The 22,517-nt window shown below is 42.7% G+C and overlaps 1 protein-coding gene across 1 annotated transcript in view; it reads right to left on the minus strand.

Annotated features, from left to right (window-relative positions):
- Positions 1-22,517, minus strand: part of CWH43 (cell wall biogenesis 43 C-terminal homolog) — a 57,487-nt gene that overhangs the window by 32,389 nt on the left and 2,581 nt on the right. The window contains exons 3-9 of the mRNA XM_059161761.1: positions 18,998-19,118; positions 18,456-18,610; positions 15,603-15,804; positions 14,172-14,260; positions 9,084-9,341; positions 6,018-6,140; positions 976-1,055 (exon numbers count right to left, since the gene is read on the minus strand). Of these exons, the coding sequence (XP_059017744.1) occupies positions 976-1,055; positions 6,018-6,140; positions 9,084-9,341; positions 14,172-14,260; positions 15,603-15,804; positions 18,456-18,610; positions 18,998-19,118 (1,028 nt within the window). The remainder of the gene's footprint in view (positions 1-975; positions 1,056-6,017; positions 6,141-9,083; positions 9,342-14,171; positions 14,261-15,602; positions 15,805-18,455; positions 18,611-18,997; positions 19,119-22,517) is intronic.

Genomic DNA, 22,517 nt, shown 5'->3' on the forward strand with positions numbered 1-22,517 from the left:
ATACTGTTATGCTGAAAATAAGTAAATTTAATTTAAAAAAATAAAAATGCAATAACTCATCCTAAGAAACTTTGATTGGAAATAAAAAAAATAAATAAAGGACAAAAGAGAGAGATCATATAATGAATTACTTACTAAGAAATAGTTACCAAAAAAAGAAAGAAAGAAAGACAGAAAGAAACAGCTACTGAGTTCTGAATACGGACCAAGCACTTTATGAGGTGCTGGAATCACACAGGTAAATGAGAGAAGCCTGATCTCTCTCCTCGGTGTAGCTTTTCATTTATATGAAAAAAATATGCCTGTTAATACAGAATACTAAAACTCAAGGTTAACCCTCAAATTCTTTTTTAGTCAAAACTGTAACTCTAACTGTGTTACAAAACACATCAGACTTCACAAGAGCAGAGAGAAAGCACAACACTGCAATGTAGCCTTCCTTCTGCCCCCCTGTCTAGAAGAGAAAGGGACTAGAAAGCATTTAAAACTGTAGACAGCAAGAAGGAAAAGGAAGACCAGAAAACTTCCATGACCTATCAATATACAAGCTACCCCAAATCTTCAAATTCAAGAATTATCTGTAAGATCGTTTTTAAATCAGGCTCTCATATTGTTGCCTTCAACAGTATCTGCCAATCAGTACCAAAAAGCCCATTATAAAATAGTTCTTTATTTCATAGTTTAGATATGTTAAATCATGGAATATGGAAATATGGAATATATGTGGGATATGGAAAATATAATTTCATTCAACAAAATTATAAGCACCTTGCCTTTAATAAATGGGTCTATCCCAAGAACCCAACTTCATGAAATAATTCTATTATGTTATCAGCCTATGACCTAAGGCTTCAAGAGATGGTTTACAAGGCTCTGAAGTCATGAGATGCCGATCTAATGAAAAGTGTACAAATATCTGCATGTATATGCATTCATACCATATAAAGTTCTGTATCAAAAGTTTTCATTACTTACCTCTTTGCCCAATTTCCTCTCGTAGGTTTTATGCCGCAGTCCTAATCCCAATAGCCCCACACCAACAAGCAGCCACAAAACTAAACAGAAATAAGAAATAATTGTTGTTTTTTTTTTTTTTTAAAGATTTTATTTATTTATTTGACAGAGAGAAATCACAAGTAGATGGAGAGGCAGGCAGAGAGAGAGAGAGAGAGGGAAGCAGGCTCCCTGCTGAGCAGAGAGCCCGATGCGGGACTCGATCCCAGGACCCCGAGATCATGACCTGAGCCGAAGGCAGCGGCTTAACGCACTGAGCCACCCAGGCGCCCAAGAAATAATTGTTTAAAAGAAATGAAGTTTGTCTTTTAAAAAATATTTTGTGAATAATGCTGTAATAAACATAAGGGTGCATAGATCTTTCCAAATTCATGTTTTCATTTTCTTTGAGTAAATACCCAGAGAAGGAATTACTGGATCCCATGGTAGATCTGTTTTTAATTTTTTTTTTTAAGATTTTATTTATCTGACAAAGAGAGAGAGACAGCAAGAGAGGACACAAGTAGGGGTAGTAGGAGACAGAGAACTAGGCTCCCCACAAAATAGGGAGCCCTAGGACGGGCTTTGATCCCAGAACCCTGGGATCATGACCCAAGGCAAAGACAGCCACTTAACTGACTAAGCCACCCAGGCGCCCCTCTTTTTAATTTTTTGAAGAATCCCCATACTGTTTTCCATAGTGGCCGCACCAGCTTGCATCAACGAATGAATAAAGGAGATGTGGTATGTCTATTCACAATGGAATATAACTGAGTCGAAAAAGAATGAAATCTCGCCATTTGCAATGACATGGGTGGATGTAGAGGGAGTAATGCTAAGTGAAATAAGAGAAAGACAAACACTATAAGATTTTACTCATATGTGCAATTTAACAAAACAAATGAACACAGGAAAAAGAGAGAAACAAAAAAACGGGCTCTTAACTATAGAAGAACAGACCAGAGGGGAGGTGGGGGGGGCAGTGAATGAAATAGGTGATGGGGATTAAGAATGCTCGTGTGTTGAGCACTGAATAATGGATAGAGTTCTTGAATCCTGTACACCCAAAACCAATACAACACTGTATGTTAATTATCCTTGAGTGAAAAATAATAATTTTATGAAATTATTAAGTCCATTAGTCAAGGATTTTACGCAAAGGAGAAATGTCTAATTCCTGGGTTAGTTTTCATGTGTGATATGTATGCATTACCCACACTTGCAAATCACATTTGTTCTAGGATTTTTTTGTTTTTTGATTTTTTAAATTTTATTTATTTGAGAGACAGTGAGAGCAAGAGAGATCACAGCACGAGAGGAAGAAGGAGAAGCAGACTCACTGCTGAGCAGGGAGCCCGACACAGTACTCGATCCCAGGACTCTGAGATCATAACCTGAGCCAAAGGCAGACGCTTAACCGACTGAGCCTCCCAGGAGTCTCTGCAGCTCAGGTTTTAAGGGATCTTCCCTGGAAATGCTCCAAGAACCATAAATATATACAATAAAAAATACGTAAGAAAACAAGTCTCCATGAGCAGAAACCAGCAAGGGAAAAAAACTGCAGAATCAAACTCACAAATACTTCAGATACTGCAGCTTTTAGAATCAGAATACAAACTACACATGCTTAACGTGTCAAAAAATAAAAGAGGGTATTCAACAGAGTATTCAACTAAGAAACAGGAGATTAAATTAATGATTAGGAAATTGTGTGAAGAAATAAAACAGACTTCTAAAAATAAAATTATATAGTAAATAGAATCATTGAAATTAGAAACTCAGTGAACAAGAAAGGTAGCAGTAGACAAAGCTGAGTAGAGAATTAGTGTAAGGGAGAGCTTAAAAACCAAGGTGGAGGGGCACCTGGGTGGCTCAGTCGTTAAGCCTCTGCTTTCAATTCAGGTCATGATCCCAGGGTCCTGGGATTAAGCCCCACATCAGCCTCCCTGCTCAGTGGGAAGCCTGCCTTTCTCTCTCCCACTCCTGCTTGTGTTCCCTCTCTCACTGTCTCTCTGTCAAATAAATAAAATCTTTACAAAAAAAAAAAAAAAAAAAGGTAGGTAGGGGCACCTGGGTGGCTCAGTGGGTTAAGTCTCTGCCTTCAGCTCAGGTCATGGTCTCAGGGTCCTGGGATCGAGCCCTGCATCGGTCTCTCTGCTCAGCTGGGAGCCTGCTTCCTCCTCTCCCTCTCTGCCTGCCTCTCTGCCTACTTGTGATCTCTCTCTGTCGAATAAGTGGATAAAATCTTTAAAAAAACAAAAAAGGTGGAAACTAGGAAAGAGGTGAAGGGACACAGAGACAATAGTAAAAAGATCCAATACAATCCAGCTACAGTCAAAAAGGAAGAAGGGAAAGCATGAGAATGTGGCAATATTTGCAGAAATAAAACTGAGAATTTTCCAGAGGCGATAAAAGACATGATTCTTCAGATTCAGAAAGCCCAAACACTAACTAGCAAGATGCGGGGGAGAGGGGAGATGGATGGGGCAAGGCAGAAATCACATTCAAATATATCACAGTGAAACTCCAGAACACCAAAACAAAGAGAAACCCTAAGAGCTGCCAGAGAAAAAAGGCAGATGATCTCCAAAGGAGCAGAGATCACAGGACAGCTGACGGCTCAGTGGCAAGAACTGGAGCCAGATAACAGAATAGTATCTTTCATGCGCTGAGAGAAGAAAAGCAAAACAGAAAAAAATGAAAACAACAACAAAAAACCCCAACTACTAAAACAATAGAACTTGAAGGTATAATGTCCCAACTAGAAAGAGGAGTAGGAAGGAGGGGATAAGAAAAAAATAAAAAGAAAACCAAATCAACGCAAAAGAAAGCAAGAAGAAGAAGAGGAAGAAATATACCTAGAGAAAGTAGAAAAAGCAAAAGCAAAGTAAGATGACAGAAGTAAATAATAAGGCATGAGAAATCACAACAAAACTAGATCACATTTTCAAGCGGAAAGACGAGACTGATGGTCCAGAACAGGCAAAACAGTGGAGACTGTGAAAAGATTCAGTAGTCGCCAGGGTCTGGAGGAAGGACAGAAGGATGAACAGGTCAAGTACGGGGGATGTTTAAAGTAGCAGAAATATTCTGTATGATGATACCATAATGGTGGAGAGATGCCACTAGACGTTTGTCAAAACCCACAGAACATACAACAAAAAGATGAGCTCGACTCTAAACCATGGACTTGACTTAATAATAATGCATCAAGACTGGCTCATCAGTTATAACAAACGTACCACACTAATGCGAGATGTCAAAAATGATGCTGTCCCTGTGGAGGAGCGGGTGTGATGGGGTGTATGAGAGGGAACTCCGTACTTTGCGCTCAATACATCTGTAAGTCTAAAACTGCTCTGAAAAATAAAATCCATTCATTTTTCTAAGAGACAAAGATAGTGGTTGCCATTGGGAGAGGCAGGGAAGGTTGGACAGGCAGAGCACTGAGCATTTTTAAGGCAGTAAAATTACTCTGTATGACACTATAATGATGGCTACAGATCATTACGTGTCCATCCAAACCCACAGGAAGTACGACAGTAAGAGCGAGCCCTAAAGTAAACCACAGACTCTGCATGATAGTGATAATGTCAGTGTACATTCCTCAGTTATAGTAAATGTACTAATTGGAGTGCCTGGGTGGCTCAGTCAGTTAGGCATCCAACTCTTGGTTTCAGCCCAGGTCATGATCTCAGGGTCATGAGATCAAGCCCAGCGTCAGGCTCTGTGCTCAGTGCAGAGTCTGCTTGAGATTTTCTCTCTCTCTCTCTCTCTCTCTCTCTCTGTCCCTTCCACTCTAAATAAATAAATAAATAAATAAATCTTTAAAAAATAGCAATCATTAAAAATGTAATAAACAACCCGGGGGGGGGGGGGTTACTGATAGTAAGAAAGGGCTTCTGTATGTGGGGCCAGAGGGTATCTGGGGCATTACTGTACTTTCTGGTCAAACCAAAAGTGATTCTAAGAAATAAAGTCTGTTTTTAAAAAAATTACATAGAACTGTCTAAACAACTTCATAAATAAATGGTTCCAAATGCCTCAATCTGATGAGTGACCTAGAGAGTTCTGGTTCTTAATTCTACTACTGCTACTAATAACAACAACGGCAACAATAAAGACAAAGACTGTCAGGATTAAAAACAAACAAAACCTATCAAGTCTTAGTTTTAAGAGATATACTAAAAAAAAAAAAAAAAAAAAAAAAAAAAACAAGAAAAGAAAGAAAGACATACCGAAAACATAAGAACACACAATACAAAACTGTAAATTTTTAAAATATCCCCAACGTCGTAATATAATCTTTTAAAATTATGATGGAACATATGTAAAGTATTTACATAATGGTTTTGCTGCTTTGTGATATCTCTTTTAGAAATATATTACAATTTTATTTAGCTTTATTTTTTTCTCTTTACACTATAATATTTGGTCATCTTCATAAAAATATCAAGTCACGGAGGATGGAGACCTGCTTTTACACGTCTTCGTATCCTGCATGGTGCTGTGTAGTTACGGAGTGCGCTGGATCCTAATACACTATCTGCAAACACTGTCCTTGCAATAAACATTTTTACTTAATCCAGCTCATTTGAAATTAGACCAAATCACAAACTCACTTCACTTCTGAATTTCTACTTCATCAATAGTCTGAATGTCACCATATTTAAGCTCCCCCAAAAAGGAGAACAAGAAAGAAAGAAATAGTCTGAAATAGAAATAGTTCTCGTAAGAACAAAGCATTTGGGAAATTCTACCTGTGAAATGATCTTATCTACATGAGAAGTGAAACAAAAGTAATGCAGCGCATTTGTGGTTGAGACGAGAGGCTGTCTGAGATGTGCTTCAAAGTATGTCACCAAAACCAGTAAGAAAATAGCTGTTGACAACACTGGCAAAATGTCAGTAATCTTTGGAACCGGGTGAAGGGTACTGGAGGGTTCATTATACTCTTTAATTTCATACGTGTTTGAAAATGTTGTTATAATTGAGTGCTTTAAAAGAAAGAAAGCAAAACTTACGGAGTTTCATGTATTTTTCACTCTTTTTGAAAAGGGCTTTAGGACTATTTTTGGCTTGAAGAAAGTCGAGGCTTTTCTTCCGACCAAATAGCATATTCAGGCCAATAATTAGCATCACGGTCCCTGTTAAAAGAGAAAGCAAGAACATAATGCATTTTAAGCCAAAAATCCTCCCTGTGGTAAATTCGAGGAGCCTAGATTGCATTTCAGCGGACGTACCCTGAAAATTCAGTAACCGGCTTCATTTATCTCAGTACCTAAGCAATTATTCTAGTAGCGCTTTTGATCATTGGGATTGATCGTAAGAAAAGAGCGAGGGCTCTAGGAACCCTGCTTTAAATGAGAAGACCCCAGCCTGTTCTCGATGAGGAATGTCTTTCCATTTCCTGAGGGTTTCCCGTTGTTAGGTTGGTAATAGCGTGTTTTGCTGCTGATTTTGCAGGGGAGGGAGGCGTACGGAGAAAGGAGCCTTTTGAACTGCTTTGGGGGACTGAGTTTTCAGCACTGAAGAGACCTCGAGAGGAAGACAGGTAGATTCTGAATCCGGCCGTGTTTGTGACCGTAATTCTGGCCTGGGGTGTCGGTCCTCATGGAGCAGACATCCGAGAACCCTTGCTGAGCCCGTTAGGGCGAGCCAAGGAAGTGGAGCTCCGTTTGGATGCATTACGATGGAATCTGTACGTAAAGTTTACATCCTTCTCAAGTCATACAATAAGAATGGAAACAGAGGTATGACTGAACAATATCTAAATGAGGAAATATCAAATAGAATTTAAACTTAGGTGGAAGACTGGCAAAAAAAAAAATTACATGCAACTTGCAGGAAATGGCATGGCAAGCTTGACAGTAAATGTATTACTAGTTTCCAGTTTAATACAGATTCTCTTTCATTCAATTAAAAGCTACACTAGGGGCACGTGGGTGGCTCAGTGGGTTAAGCCTCAGCCTTTGGCTCAGGTCATGATCTCAGGCTCCTGGGATCGAGTCCCGCATCAGGCTCTCTGCTCAGCAGGGAGCCTGCTTCTCCTCTCTTTGCCTACTTGTGATCTCTCTCTCTCTGTGTGTCAAATAAATAAAATATAATCTTTAAAAAAAAAAAGCTGTGCTGAACATTACCAACCTGCCTTAGTTTTTGTGGCCTTATCAGTATGTCACTCTTACTAAAAAAAAAAAAAAAAGTTTCTTTGTATGCAGCTATAATAAAGCCATTTTTGCAGTCCCATAAATAGTGAGAAGAAAACTGAAAAAGCATGTCATTCATAACATTCCAAAGAAATGAATTTAGGCTTAGGATGGCTCTTACTGTTGCTCGTTTTCTCCACATGGCAGACCCCTAAGCAAGCTGAAGTGAGAAAAAAGCAGGGCATTGGACAAGAAGACAGAGCAGGACAGAGTACACACACCTGAAAGAAACCAGAAGAAATACACAGTTTGCAAAGCCAAGATTACTGCAGAGGAAATGCAGCAATGCATGTCTCTAAGTGGATGAGAGCACGGGTGTTTACCAGAAATAGCAAATTCTCAGTTGTTTTTACACATTTCATATAATTCAAAGGAAAAAAAGCTTCCAAGTCAGCCTTTCCTGCCAGATGCCTAGCTCAGGATGTAGGGAAGTTTATGTGAAAATGTACAGTTGTTGGAAAAATACCGAGGGCCCAAGGGGGAACTACAGGTGGAATTGTAGCACTCACCCCAACTGTAATTCTGTTGTTGTCTGCTTTTCTGTATGGTGTTGTCCCCACTGCACTGACAGCACAGACTCTGTGCCCCTTCCATCCCTGGTGCCTGGCACCGTGCCTGGCACAGGCAGGAGCCAGTAATTTTTTTAATGAGTAAATGAGCAAATGGGAAAATGCATTGGTTAACCAACAAGGACTGAATCCCCTACAGACATGTTCTGTCTCCTCAGTTTTTCACAATTTTTATCCTGGAAGCATTTGACATGTTTTACTCAAACTAAAATGACAGGCGACATTTGATTTGTATATGTCTGTATCCGTCAGTACTTTCATCCTTGCCGGAAGGCGATTTTTAAAATAGTCAACTGAGCTAAGTTTATGAAATTTGCATTTTGGTACATAGTTTTTAACCACTGAAATGGAAAATATGTATTCTATGATTTGGGAATTTATCATTCATACTAAGATTCATGCATGTAAGCTATATTTTATTGGGAAAAAAATATGGTAAATAAAAACCATAGATAGGAAACCTGGGTGACTCAGTTGGTTAAGCCTCTGCCTTCAGCTCAGGTCATGATCCCAGAGTCCTGGGATCGAGTCCTACATTGGGCTCCCTGCTTGGCAGGGAGTCTGCATCTCCCTCTGCCTGCTGTTCCCCCTGCTTGTGCTCTCTCTCTCTGTCAAATAAATAAATAGAATCCTTAAAAAAAAACACACACACACAGATAAGATTTGGGGGAGCCACAAAAAATAATCACAATTCCTTTTTATATTTATGAGCCAACACCAAAAGAGCAAGGAGCACACCACGATCGTACCTTTTCCTGACATAGCTTGTAATACAACTGTTACATAGTATTTCTTTATACTCTACTGTGGATTAAATTTGGTTAAAAGATCTTTGCCATAATAAGTATTACTGAAAACAAGAGGGGACTGGGGAGAGAGACAAACCATAGAGACTCTTAATCTCAGGAAACAAACTGAGGGTTGCTGAGGGGTATGGGGGGAGGGATGGGTGATGGACATGAGGGAAGGTATGTGCTATGTTGAGTGCTGTGAATTGTGTAAGACTGATGAATCACAGACCCGTACCCCTGAAGCAAACAATATATTATGTGTTAATTAAAAAAAAAAAAAAAGTCAAATAGTTAAAAAAAAAGTATTACTGAAACTCACTGATGAATTAAATCTTTTAAGTAGCAATTTACACATTCTTCCAGTTGTTTTATTTTTATCAAGAGACTCTATTTGAATTTAAAAAAAAAAAAAAGGTAAGATCATCCTAGTTAGCTCCACCAGGCACATAAAATGCTAAATCCTAGTCAGCCTGAAGGGTATTTTCAAGTAGTTACTCTAATCCAGACCTTTCAGATATACTCACCCAAAAGCACATCAGATCTCTCTCTAGCATAGACACCTCCTGGCACAAATTTAAAAGCCGTGCACCATGCACAGAAAAATATCTCTAGAAGATAAAATATCATGGCAGTGGTCATGGCTTTCCCAGGGCTCGCCCCTGAGCTAAGAAGGTGTCCAAGCACGTGAGGCCACACAGACGCTGTGAAGACGGCCAGCACACAGCCAGAAACAGCGGCTGCCCCCGTGGGCAGGTATAGGAGGCCCGCAGCTGACGCTGCTCCTGTTGGTGACAGAGAGAGGAAAAGAATCAGTCAAAAAGGCAGAAGAGTCTCTTCCATTTTCTTAAAAAAAAAAAAAAAAAATACAGAAAGAAAGAAAGAAAAGAGGAATGGGGTTATAGGATGACTGATACACAGCTGTTCAGATCCCTAAGGGACCTCAATGGCATTCAGGTCCAGCCGGCAGACTGACGAGCAAGAGAGGTCTCACACAGTTACGTGATTCCCTCAAGGTCACACGGCTCATTCCTTGCAAACCTGGAGGCAGAAGGTGAGTCTAGTAATTCTCAGTCCAGAGCTATTTCTTCAGGAGGTGTAGGAGGAGAGAAAAAGGCATTTTTAGGTTGTGCTACGATCCTAATAGCAAAACAAACAAACAAACACCCTGAAATAATCTGTAATACCAAAAATATGTTCATTTAATTTAGCCAGCCAGATCCAGGACATGAGGAAACATGGCAAGTCAGCGCGGTTTCTAGGATGTTTTTGTTAAGGAACTTTCTAACCGACTTCCCATCCGCTTAAATGCCGCCGCTTGCCCTGCAATATGTAAGTGGGCTTTCCCAAGCACACGTGCCCCAAAGAAGATGTGTCCGAGATGGGATGAGAGGGTCAAGGCATTAGCAATTCTGCTATAGGTTCATTCACGACCGGACAGCCCAGTCGGTGTTGAGGGCAATGCCACCTGCTGGGTCCGCTGCAGGTAATTCATAAATGTCTGCTAGTTTGCTGAGCCCAACCTGACCGCCTAACATTTCTCCCAGTTCCCCGTGAGATCAGTTCTGAGACAGCAGGTCAGGGTCTTAACCGTAGCCCACTGGGGATCCCTCAGGGTAACACCTTTCCGTCGAATGTGACATTCTACAGATGGTCGAATGTGACATTCTACAGACGGTTCTGTCGGTGTATAACCGTGACCCATCCTTCCAGGATGTCTCTAGCACGATGCCTCACTCACTGCTGGGGCAAAAACTCCAGAAAAGGAGTGGGGAGCAGGAAGTGGCTCCCGCCAGGACACGCCCCCCCAACCCCCACCCCGTGGCTCATCCATCCGAGAGTCCCACTTGTAACACGGCCGGGCAATGCCGTGGGACTGCCTTTCCCTCCCCGCCCCCACTTCAAAAAGAACATCACCCTGATGAACGCGAGAACCAGATCCCAGAGCCCTCTCCAACCCACAGAAGTTAACTCCACAGCAAGACCTTGTAATACGTAGGTCTGACAATGGTTATTTTAGTAACCAAAATATTATTTTATTTTGAAATCAACAAATGTAATGACTATATACTGTAAAAAATTTTTTAGAATACAGAACTTTAAAGCAGTTAAGGATTGCCTTAAGACCAAGCCAATCACAGCCAATGCTCCTATGTTTTTTTCCCTTAAGTCTTGTTCTATGTATATATAAAAGTATTTTTATGTTAATGGAATCATACCACATGTTGAGGATGATATTTTACATTTTCTCATAACATTGTTTTTTTAAAAAACATTTTTGTGGGTGCCTGGGTGGTTCAGTGGGTTAAGCCGCTGCCTTCAGCTCAGGTCATGATCTCAGAGTCCTGGGATCGAGTCCCGCATCGGGCTCTCTGCTCAGCGGAGAGCCTGCTTCCCTCTCTCTCTCTCTGCCTGCCTCTCCATATACTTGTGATTTCTCTCTGTCAAATAAATAAATAAAATCTTTAAAAAAAAAACCATTTTTGTGTATATATACTGTATATATACTATACTCTGGGCAAATACCCCACAGGATAAGACACCATTTTCCTACTGTTGGCCATTTACAAAGCTTCCAAAACTGTGAGGAACATCTTTTTTTGTCAACTAACCTCTTACTCCATTTTTATCATCTCCTTAAAATACTCTTTAAAAAATAGACCACAAGTACAAGTACCATGTCAAGAGATGAAAGCATTTTAAAGAGTCATTATTTATAGTCAACAGCTTATGAGAGGCTCTAGCAATCTTCTTTCCTCCAGAAACCTTGCCAAAAGTCTCACCTTGTGAACACTGCCAAAATTATCTCTTTCCAAAAATCTTTACCAAACTAATGATGAAAACAGTATCACATTGTGAGTTTTGCTTTTCTGATGATTAGTGTGAGCGAATTTTTCCTGTTTACCAGTTTACAAGGGCTGTTGTTTTTTGTTTCTTTTTGTTTCTAAGAATGAATCCTGAGTTGATACCCTAAATGAAAGACATTCTAATGACTGTTGTTTCTGTCTTACCACAAAGAATTATTTGGAGGGTGGGCACCTGGGTGGCTCAGTGGGTTAAGCCGCTGCCTTCGGCTCAGGTCATGATCCCAGGGTCCTGAGATAGAGTCCCGCATCGGGCTCTCTGCTCAGCAGGGAACCTGCTTCCTCCTCTCTCTCTCTCTGCCTGCCTCTCTGCCTACTTGTGATCTCTCTCTGTCAAATAAATAAATAAAATCTTTAAAAGAATTATTTGGAGGGGAAGAAAACATCTTTTCAAATTCCCTTGACTGTCACTGCTTTTATTTTTAATTTCTATTTTTAAATGGGCTGTCTATCTTTAAATCCACTACACTTGTATTTTTAAATAGGTTATAAATTCAAAATCCGAAATTCCAAAAGGTGACGAGCAGTCTCTCTGGCCCCGACACCCACTAGACCCCCCTAGTGGAGGAAACCATTGTTAGCACTGTCTTTGTCTCTGGATTTCCACTGCCTCTGAATTTCCAGAGATCTGCTGATGGATAAAAAAAATATATGCGTGTGTGTGCATTTCTGTCCCTTTTTCATACCAGTGGCGGCATTTGACACACACCGTTAATCACTCTGCCTTTTTCATTTAACTCTGTATCTTAGCCGTTTTGTGTTTGAGACCGAGTCCTTCCAAGTAATCGCCTCCAAATCTTTATATCTAAGCTACCAAGCAGAATTAAGAGTAACTGAATATTCCAATAATATTTATAATAACTAATGTGCTAGTTTTCAATAGATCAAATTTTCCATACAATAAAATCATAGGACCACTGTATATAATACATTGGGCTCCTCTCCATGCATATGGTACACCTGTTCTTTTTTTTTCTTTTAATAGGACTTTGATTTTAATAATTTATTTGCCACCAAGATTTAAAGCTCCTGTATCTTTGCATTTATAAAATTCTATTGGTCACTACCGTCATTTATTTCACGCTGGGACCCACTGGATTGCAAATTTTAACTGTACAATGAAAAAAACAAGATTTATTTTTCTACAGTCTGCTTTATGAGATGGTTTCCAGAAGTGGGTCACAGTGAAAAAGAGGCACCATTTCTAGATAATTGTGTGAGTTCCAACTTGTTTTAGGTGAGCGGAGGCAGAACTGAAGCCCATGAATCGTGGTCCCACTTTTCTCTTTACTGCAAAGAGCCCCTTAGAAGCCTCAAATCTGCTTGCCCCTGAGGTCTTTTTAAACTATCATTTAATACTTTAGAGAGACAGCAAAACTAGAGTAGGTCTGACTCTACTTCTCTGGGGATATAAGTATCAGCATATCACTAGAGGTTCACGATTTTTCTGTCCTTTTATGAACAGTTTATATATTTCTGGGGACCTCCGTTCTCCCATGTTTTAAATGAAACTGCCAATTCCCTGCCCAGGAAGCATGTTGCTTATATCCCATGTGAAAAAGGCACGAGATCCGTGCTGAAGAAACTTCCAGTGGGCCTCGCGGACCTTTCCACGATGGCGTGTAGAAGAGGCTGTACATGCTCCCTGCGGATTCGGCATTTATGAAAGTCTCCAGCCTTTTTCTTAAGGAATTTTATGATTCCTCCTCATCTCTCTGATGAGAAGGAAGGGACTTCTGTGTTCTACTCCTACACCCACCCACAGACCCCATGTAGAATGTCTACCAGAAAATACGCATTTCCTGCAAGTAGAAACAGCTCAACCTGCCTGCCAGGCTTTGCTCCTACAGCTCCAGGAGGATGGGGACCCAGCTAAGCTCGCGAATGGAGCCATCTGTGCGGACTCCACGTATGTCTCCATGCGAGAGTGATGGCCCTCGGGGTGTGAAGAAAGGCTAGCCAACCCGCATCTTCTGTCACCGCTACACAGTCTCGAACCCACCACGGCATCCGGGAACACTCGGGATCGCCTGGTTAATGAACACGTATGGGGGCCGCTCTCCTCACAGAAACCAGAGATGCTGGTTTCTCTGTCACGGAGTGGGGAGCTGTTTATTCAACACTAAAGCTGATTCTAACTGCTTCTGCCTTTTAACAGGAAGGGAGAGGGTGGCATGATTCAGTCACAGAAATAAAATAGAGTCATAAAAATTAAGTAGTTGCTCCTCAGATAGGATGGTCTCCATCAGTATTCCAGGGGTGATGGGGAGGAGAGGGTGCCTTGCTCAGCCTTCGAAAGAGCAAACGTAGACCCCGAGAAGGGTGAGAGCTAAGGAGGGTGTTCCTGAAAACCAGAGAAGCAGGGATGCTTGGAGAGGACAAGAGGGTTGGCAGCGTGGTGACGTCCGAGCACCATCTCCTCAGCCCCGTGGGGATGCTGTTGCCAACACCCGTGGCTTGTTCGGGAGATGGGGCAGGGTATGGAGGTGCCGTCAGGTAGCAGTAGGGAGCTACAGGAGGACGGAGGCAACAAAGTAGGAGGAAGCAGGAACCTGCGGCCAGCAGGCACTGGGCCCCGTGGTGACATGTGGGTCACAGGGGCAGCAGCTGGTGACCGCAGCCCCGCTTGGCAACAGCACAGAATGGTATGGCCGCCTTGGCCATCGGCTTCCACTCCGGGTGCACACGCCTGCACAGAAATCACCAGCCAGAGCGAAATGCCTGACACATCTACAGGCAAACTCCACGTACCTGTGGCCCACCAGATTAACCCGGAGCTGGGAAACCACGGACACGCTGAGAGCGTCAGTCCACTCGCCAAGCCCAGCAGAACTGCGCCTCTGTAAGAAAAGGACATGTTAGGGCACCTGGGTGGCTCAGTGGGTTAAGCCGCTGCCTTCGGCTCAGGTCATGATCTCAGGGTTCTGGGATCGAGTCCCGCATCGGGCTCTCTGCTCGGCAGGGAGCCTGCTTCCTCCTCACTCTCTCTCTGCCTGCCTCTCTGCCTACTTGTGATCTCTCTCTGTCAAATAAATAAAAAAAAAAAAAAAAGAAAGAAAGAAAGAAAAGGACATGTTAGGGGGCACCTGCCTTCGTGAATATTTCATTGTCCCAAATATAAAAGGGAAATACACCTCCAGCCTCTAGGTACATCCGAGAGACAATATGAGGGTGAAAAAAAATCACTGAGGTCCTGAGAGCCCAGTGAAAACCCATATAAGATCCATTTGGAACATAGAAGTAATAGCGCCCAGACTTGAGATACAAGGTATCTTTGATCTTTCATGGTCAAAGTGAAACTCAGCAACTGAGTCTTCTCGGACTGTTAAATTCGAGTCCATATTGGCCATGTGACATTTTATGGTATTTTTAAAGATTTCATGTATTTATTTGATAGAGAGAGCAGCACGAGACGGGGAAGAACGAGGAGGAGGGAGAGGGCCTCGCAGACCCTGTGCTGAGCTCAGAGCCCACTGCAGACTTTCAAATCCAGGCCCCTGAGACCGAGACCCGAGCTCAAACAATTATCTGAGGCTGATGCTTTAAAGGATCCTCCAATCTTTTTACGTGAAAGGCTGGGCCTGAACCCAGGAGAAAACAGGTATGCCAAAGATGAGAGAAAGGATCAATGAGGGCCAAGTACATGAACCAACACTTTAAATCAAGATCCGTGGCCTCCCCAGGTGCCCCGTGGTTGGAGCAGGAACCAGAGGATGCAGAGAGCCTCCTGGGCTTCCCCCCTTCCCAGAGAACACAGATCAGTGCCCAGACTGCCAGCCTGCTCTCTCTCTCATCAGGGCACTGTGGTCTCGTCCCACCAAATGCCAAATGAGGGGTGTGGTGGAGACAGGCCTGGAATGCCATACCTCCCCTGCCCCTGATATGCTCCTCCATGCAGGGATTCCTCAGAGTCCCCACGCAAGAGCTTCCAGAACCTCTTACCCAGCCATGCACACCCCTCAGCCCTCCATCCTCTGCTTTCTAGCCATCTTTCCGCACGGGGCAAACACCCTTCTGGCTCCTTCCCCGCAGTAGGCAGTAATGTCAGGCAATGTTTCTGCTGGGTCGGGAGAGTGGGATGGGATCACCTGGCTGGCACAGATCTAGCAGCTCCACAGAAGAAGTATTTCCTCCTTCAACTATCATAGCCAATTTCTCGATCGCAGCCAAACCGAGACTCACCCAAACGGGTTAGGATCTGGCCCTGGGTGGGGGTGTCCGCTCACTGCCCATCTGGAAACAAGCGAGACCTCTCCAAAAATCCAGTGGGTGAGGAACACGAGACTGCCAAAGGCAGCCCCTGCCAACCACCAGGCAGGCCGGGAGGCCACGCCCTTGGCTGCCTCTCCAGGCTTTTTTCCCTCTGGTTTACAGCAGTCGCCATCTAGGATTTTAAAAAAAGGGGTGAGGGAGTCAGTTACATGTAAATTTACCCTCCGCTTTTCACAGTCTTTTAGCAAGTTAAGAAATGGTACCTGGCTTCCAGGAGCTTATTTCAGGAGCTTATTTCAGAAGGGAGGGTGAGACATGAAACGACAATACGAAGCAGAACATGCTGAGAAGCTAGTTGGTGGGAGAGATGATTTCAGGCTGGCTAGATCGGGAATGGTTTAGAGAGAACAAGGCGGGGGGTGGTGGGGAGGGAGGCCTGGGTGGCTCAGTCGGTGAAGTGTCTGCCTTCGGCTCAGGTCATGATCCCAGAGACCTGGAATCAAGTCCCATGTCAGACTCCCTGCTTAGCGGGGAGGCTGCTTCTCCTTCTCCCTCTGCCCCTTCCCACCACCCGTGCTTACTCTCTCTCTCTTTCTCACTCTCTCAGACAAATAAATCTTTAAAAAAAAAAAAAAAAAAAGGAAAGAAATGCAACAAGTTATTTATTGTGAAGTTAACAGTTATGAGCCAAAACATGAAGAGAAAAAGAGACTGGTATGTTCAGGGAATACCAGGCCATGTCCCCCCACAGAACAGGGCTCTCATCTAATCTGCTGTGCAACCAGAGGAACACCAGTTTGCTGACTAAGCAGTAACTGTTCCCAGCCTTTAATACGAACTCATTCCAGCCTGAGGTAAATTTCATTACTAGTCCCATTTTACAGATTAGAAAACTGAGGCCCAAAGAGAATAAGCCACTTGTCCGAGCTCATACTGCTGGTAAAGAGAGCTTAGGCAGACTGGTTCCTGGGCCTCTGTGCCTAACTGCACCAGACTTCATGGGACTCTTTGACCAAGAGGTCTCATTTCATCGCACCAATGACTTCGTGTACAAAAACGTAAGACCTGGACAAAATGCCGGCAGAATTATTTCTTTGCAGGAATGGACGGCCTGTTGGGCAGATGCTTCATGATTCCGTGAAGCTCTCAGTATAGTAGAAGAAAGCCTCAGGGTCTGTCTGTGGGGCTGGCAGCTGGATTTCACAAGGAGGAGACAAGCCCTTCTACCAAGGAAAGAGTCAGAGGAAGGAGAGCAGAGCAGGGAGCCACAGGGATGATGGGGCGGGCGGTGAAGACGCAGGAGGCCAGGACCTGGAGACTAAGCAGTCTTTAGGAAAGGAGAGACTTAAACTCAATTTGCTAAGTCTGTCACCGCGGTGTCCTTTAGTGCGGGACCCCTCCCCCGGGACCCAGCAAATCTTCGATAAAACTACAAAAATGCCTGGTCTGAGCTGATCCTGGGGGAGACGAGGTGAGGAGTCTGGAGTTTTGTAAACGAGGCCCGGGGCACGAGTAGGAAGAAACCAACAAGTGGGTCACACACATTTACAACAGGCGAGAAAGAAGAAAACTCAAGTCAGGAAATGTAAGCGATACCCGGACGCTCAGATCCTTATCGGGCTGTACCCGTGAAATCCGCTGCCGGAGCTGCCACCTTCAGATGTTAGTGTTTTACAAAACGTAAAGCTTGTATTAGGCACCAGACCATGTTCTAAACGTTCTAAGTAATATTAATGTCACTTGACCAATTTGCTTGCCTGATGCCCCCCTGGTTTCATGCCCAAACTAGGACCAAAGAGGGATTATACTAGCACTTTGTTCGTGGTGAGCCAAAACCCTCTAAACTTCCATTAATCTGCGAGATTTCTCCTCGTATTGACAAAAGAACAGTGACTCACTGAGACCGACACAAAAAGCCCCGGGGAAGGTTAACCAGAATCTAGTAACACTTCTCCCTTCTTTTGAGGCGATCTCAAGTTAGCATGTGTCGCAAACATCCAAGTCAGCTCTGGGTATGTCTGAGAGAGTCAGTGCCAGAGAGAGAAGTGATTTGAAAGGCCATGTAAAGAAGCAAGATTTCTTTTTCTTTTCAAGCGTCAGATTTGGAGCTTAAATATCTTCAGACTCCCGGAATGCCTGGCTCTCAGTTTTGGCTCAGATCGTGATCTCTGGATCCTGGGATCGAGCTCCATGTTGGGCTCCCTGCATCCTGGGATCGAGCTCCATGTTGGGCTCCCTGCGCAGCAGGGACTCTGTTCATCTCCCTCTCCCCCTCTCTCTTGTCTGCCCCTCCCCCTGCTCGTTTGCTCTCTCTCTCTCTCTCTCAAATCAATCAATCTGAAAATACGTAAGTATCTTCAGACTCCCGGGGGGGGGGAAAAAAAAGACACAAAACACAAAAAACCCAGAGAGTTCTCCAACCCTTGCTCAAAACCAAATTCTCATAGTGTTAGCGATAATCCTGGGGTCAGTATGGAAGAGGAGAGATGAAGGGTCTCAGCCCAGAAAGCCCTGTCTAGGGAGTAAAGGGAGAAAGAGCTGAAAGCCAGCTGGGAGTCTGAGGCCTGGTTTACCCTCCCCCTCCACACTGATAAGAGCCAGAAATTTTCACCCTCTGTTCTGGCAAGGAAAAGGTGCCTTCTGCTTAGGTAACACCCCACTGGCCCCACCGGTTACTATTTCAGAGGGAGAGAACATTGAAATGGAGATCTAGTGCAGAAAGACTTTATCTTTTCAAGATGTGCTGCATTCAGATAAGAAAAGTAAACCATGTAAGAGAGCAAATTCCTTTAAAAAAAAAAAAAAAACTGAACGTATACTGACCTGTGTAAATGCGGTCAAGTGTGGCTATGGTACTTAATGTCAGTATCACTCTGTTGGACATCTGATAACTCCAGATTGGGTTTAGTGAAGTGTACCAGATGCGGAGAACAAGAAGAAGAATCTGTCCTAAAATGAATCCCCAGATTCTGAGGTACCTGTAGATAGAAAAATATATTTAACAACTTTTTCTGTGGTTTCAGTGTACTGTGTTCGTAGCAAACATCATAATTCAGAGCATGAGTATATGAAATAGTCCAGTTGGTAATTTGCAGTAAGGAACATGCTCTTGGTCTTTATAGGCAGCTTGTTATAATTCCTTAATTCTCAAAACAGGATGGAGACTGAGAGCAAGCATTCCCATTATGATTTTGTGAAAAAGGAAGAAAAAAAGAGAGAAAGAGAGAGACTTCTACAAGCCATATGCAAAGTAAATACTACTACTTGGGTCTTCTGCTCGCAACTTCCCGCTTGGTAAGTGACCACATCTGTGTGTCTACAGGCATAAGAGACGAACCTTTGTCCATAGATAGAAGATGCCATACCTTTGCAAGCCACTTCCTGTCCACCACGTCACAGCATGGACGATCAGCGAGGAAGACACGCCAAGTGCAAGGACCACCAGCCGAACCCTGGCGTTTGGAGCCTGGAAGGAGGCGATGCTGCCTACAGACAAATGAAGGGGAGCTCAACCTTTCCGGCAAATGCGCGTTGGAACTCCATGATCTGCACTTGGTAACTGCTGTGTCTGGCACCATCTTTATACTCGGGAAGATCAAGTTAATAAATGTTTGTGTGTATACATCTTTTAAAAAATCTTTGCAGTGTCAACATAAAATCCACTATGCTAAAGTGGACAATTCAGTGGTTTCTAATGTATTCACGAAGCTGTGCAACTATGACCACTAATTCCAGAACATTGTCACCACCCCCAAAAGAAATCTATACCCATTAGCAGTCCCTCCTTCCTCGTCCTTCCTATTGTCCCAGCCCCTGGCAATCATTAATCTACTTCCTGTCTGTCTGGATTTTTCCTACTCTGAGCATTTCAGATTCCATTTCAGATAATGGAATCATATAACGCGTAGCCTTCTGTGGAGGGCTTCCTTCCCGGAGCATAAGGTTTTCAAAGCTTATCGATACTGTAGCGTGTATCAGTGCTTTGTTCCTTTTCATGGCTGAATAATATTCCACAGCATGGATATACTGCATTTTGTTCATCCATTCTTCGGAGATGGGCATTTGCGTTGTTTCCATTCTTTGGCTACTAAGAATAATGTTGCCATAAACATGTGTGAGCATGAACTAGCTTAATAGTTACGTACATAGTAATTCATTTAAAATATCGGAGGCATCAGAGGTGATAGCATGTACCACCCAGATCTTCTCTGTAGTTATACAAAGATACTTTGGGACTCTTTAAAAACAAAGTTGTTTCATTTCCTTAAGAAGCATCTGAAGGGAGTTTTAAAGTAAACCGTGGCTTAAGGCAGCCTCTGTTCAGCCTCGGCAAAGCGCAGGGGCGACTCAGAAGAGGATATAGCCGCACTGGTCTCTTTACCCTCAACTCTACATCACTCTCCTACCTCCTCTGTTTTCTCAAATTTAATTCGAGTTCTATTCAAAGTGATGGGTCTTCATAGAGGAAAAGCACCCCAGACACCATACCTACTACAAGCTTAGTAATATCACATCCCTCACAGCGACCAGAAGTTACTGGGCCAGAAGTGGACTCACATAATAAAAAACGACCCCCGTCACTCTCAGTCGGTAGGCTTTGCAGGTGAAGCTGCCAGAGGCAGCACTGAGCAAAGGCAACGGAAGAAGGCCCACTGAGGAGACCGTGCTGGGAAAGCCAACCGAGGAGTGTGATGAGAAAATGAAACTTGCAACACAGTAACTCATGAAAGGAGACTGGGAGCCCCAGGCAGTTTAACTCAGTTACTAGACACTCCATCTGGGGTAGAACATTTCATTTCTGTTATTTCTGGAGCTGAAATTTGCACAGTCGTTTGACAGGTCCTTCCATTTCTATGGACACCGTCCTCATAAAGGGTGAATTTTTCAGTGTTCTTTCCCACTGTTCTTTCTGAGCTTGGGATCCTGAAAAGCCAGAGATCTGCAGCCTCGTAGGGACCCATAGAAACTCACTGCACTTAACCTTGTTCTGCTTTCTTCAGCGACTGGCCCACAGAAAAGCAGAGGCAATTCCCTAGTAATTCCTGCCACTGTTTCTGAAAAAAAGAGTCAAATGATTGTTTCCGGAGAAAAGGAATATACAGCACAGTTCGTGCACAAATGCCACTTGGAAAAGTCAGAGAAACCAACTGCATCATAGCAGAGGAGCAAGACACCCAGAATTCTCAGCCACAGAGCCAAGCGGACTGGACTCTGCTGTTTTTGTTTTCTAAACCTTCTCTTCCATGACTACTCCTCCTTTCTTTTTTTTTTTTTTTAAGATTTTATTTATTTATTTGACAGACAGAGACCACAAGTAGGCAGAGAGGCAGAGAGAGAGGGGGAAGCAGGTTCCCTGCTGAGCCGAGAGCCCAATTCAGGGCTCAATCCCAGGACCCTGAGATCATGACCTGAGCCGAAGGCAGAGGCTTAACCCACTGAGCCACCCAGGCACCCTTTCTTCTTTCATTTTTACTACCAGTACTTCTTCAAGGACTCTCAACATCCCTTAATAGGAATACTCTCAAGTCTTTGTGATAGTAAGTGTACATTTAAAATTTTTCATTGTTCTGCTTCTCCCTCTTCCTCTGCCCTTCCCCCTCCACGTATGCTGTGTGCCTGGCTTTCTATCAAATAAATAAATTTAAAAAAAATTTTTTTAAGGAAAAAAATGGGAGGCACCTGGGTGGCTCAGTTGGTTAGCCATCTGCTTTCAGCTCAGGTCATGATCTCAGGGTCCTGGGATCAAACCCCACAGCAGGCTCCCTGCTCAGCAGGGAGTCTGCTTCTCCCTCTACCCCTCCCCCTCCACTTGTACTTTCTCTCTCTCAAATAAATAAATAATCTTTAAAATTTTTAATTGCTAAAAAAGCTCACAATTTTTCATGGCTAATTTTTGGCACTGTAACATACTCATATTCAGAATTCCGAAGATACAAAAGGTATATGTTGCCTATGTCTAGCTAGATACCATATTCAAACAACTAACATGCTATCAGCTTTTTTAAAAAAATCTTTCTAGAGCTTCTTAATGCATGTTCAATTAGATACTAAATATATGTCCATCTCAACTTTCTTACACAGATGTTCGTACTCTGCACAGTTTAGTGCTTCCTTTTTCTCCCCACTTAATATAGTATAAAGAACATCCCATTTCCTTACAAAAATGATGTTCTCTTCTTTTACCCAGATGCACAGTATTCTATAGTATTCCAAGTTTCAAAACCATAATTTACTTAACCTATCCCATTTGATGACATTTAGGTTATTTCTAATCTTGTGATTGTAAATATTTCTGCAATGATCAAATAATCTTGTATTTTTATGATTTTAAGATATATGTGAGTGTATCTGCAGGATATATTCCGAGCACTGGAATTGCTGGGCAAAAGAATATATATATATACACACACATACATACATGCACACACATATATATACACACACACATACATATATATACACATATGTATGTGTGTGTATGTATATACATATATATATTTGTAATTCTGCTAAATGCTTCTAAATTAACTCTGCAGAACTTGTGCCAATTTATATTCCCACCAGCAATGTCCAAGTGCCTACTTTCCCATCCTTACAATATTGTATTCCTCAACTTTCCTCTTTGACAATCCAGTATGTGCAACTACATACAAATACGTATGTATGTGAGTGTGTGGTTCATATGCCACACGTTTTAGTATTTTTAAAGAACCAATTATATTTCCTTTTCAGTAAACTGTTCATATTCTTTGTTATATATTGAGTTGCTAGTCCTTTTTGTTGTTGATTTGTTAAAAACTCTATATGTTAGTGAAATTAGCCCTTGACTAAATGAATTGCACATATCTTTCCTAAATTGTTGTTTGACTTTACTTACTACAGTGT

Source organism: Mustela lutreola, chromosome 1 (genome assembly GCF_030435805.1).
Source record: "Mustela lutreola isolate mMusLut2 chromosome 1, mMusLut2.pri, whole genome shotgun sequence".
In the NCBI taxonomy this organism is placed as follows: Eukaryota; Metazoa; Chordata; class Mammalia; order Carnivora; family Mustelidae; genus Mustela; species Mustela lutreola.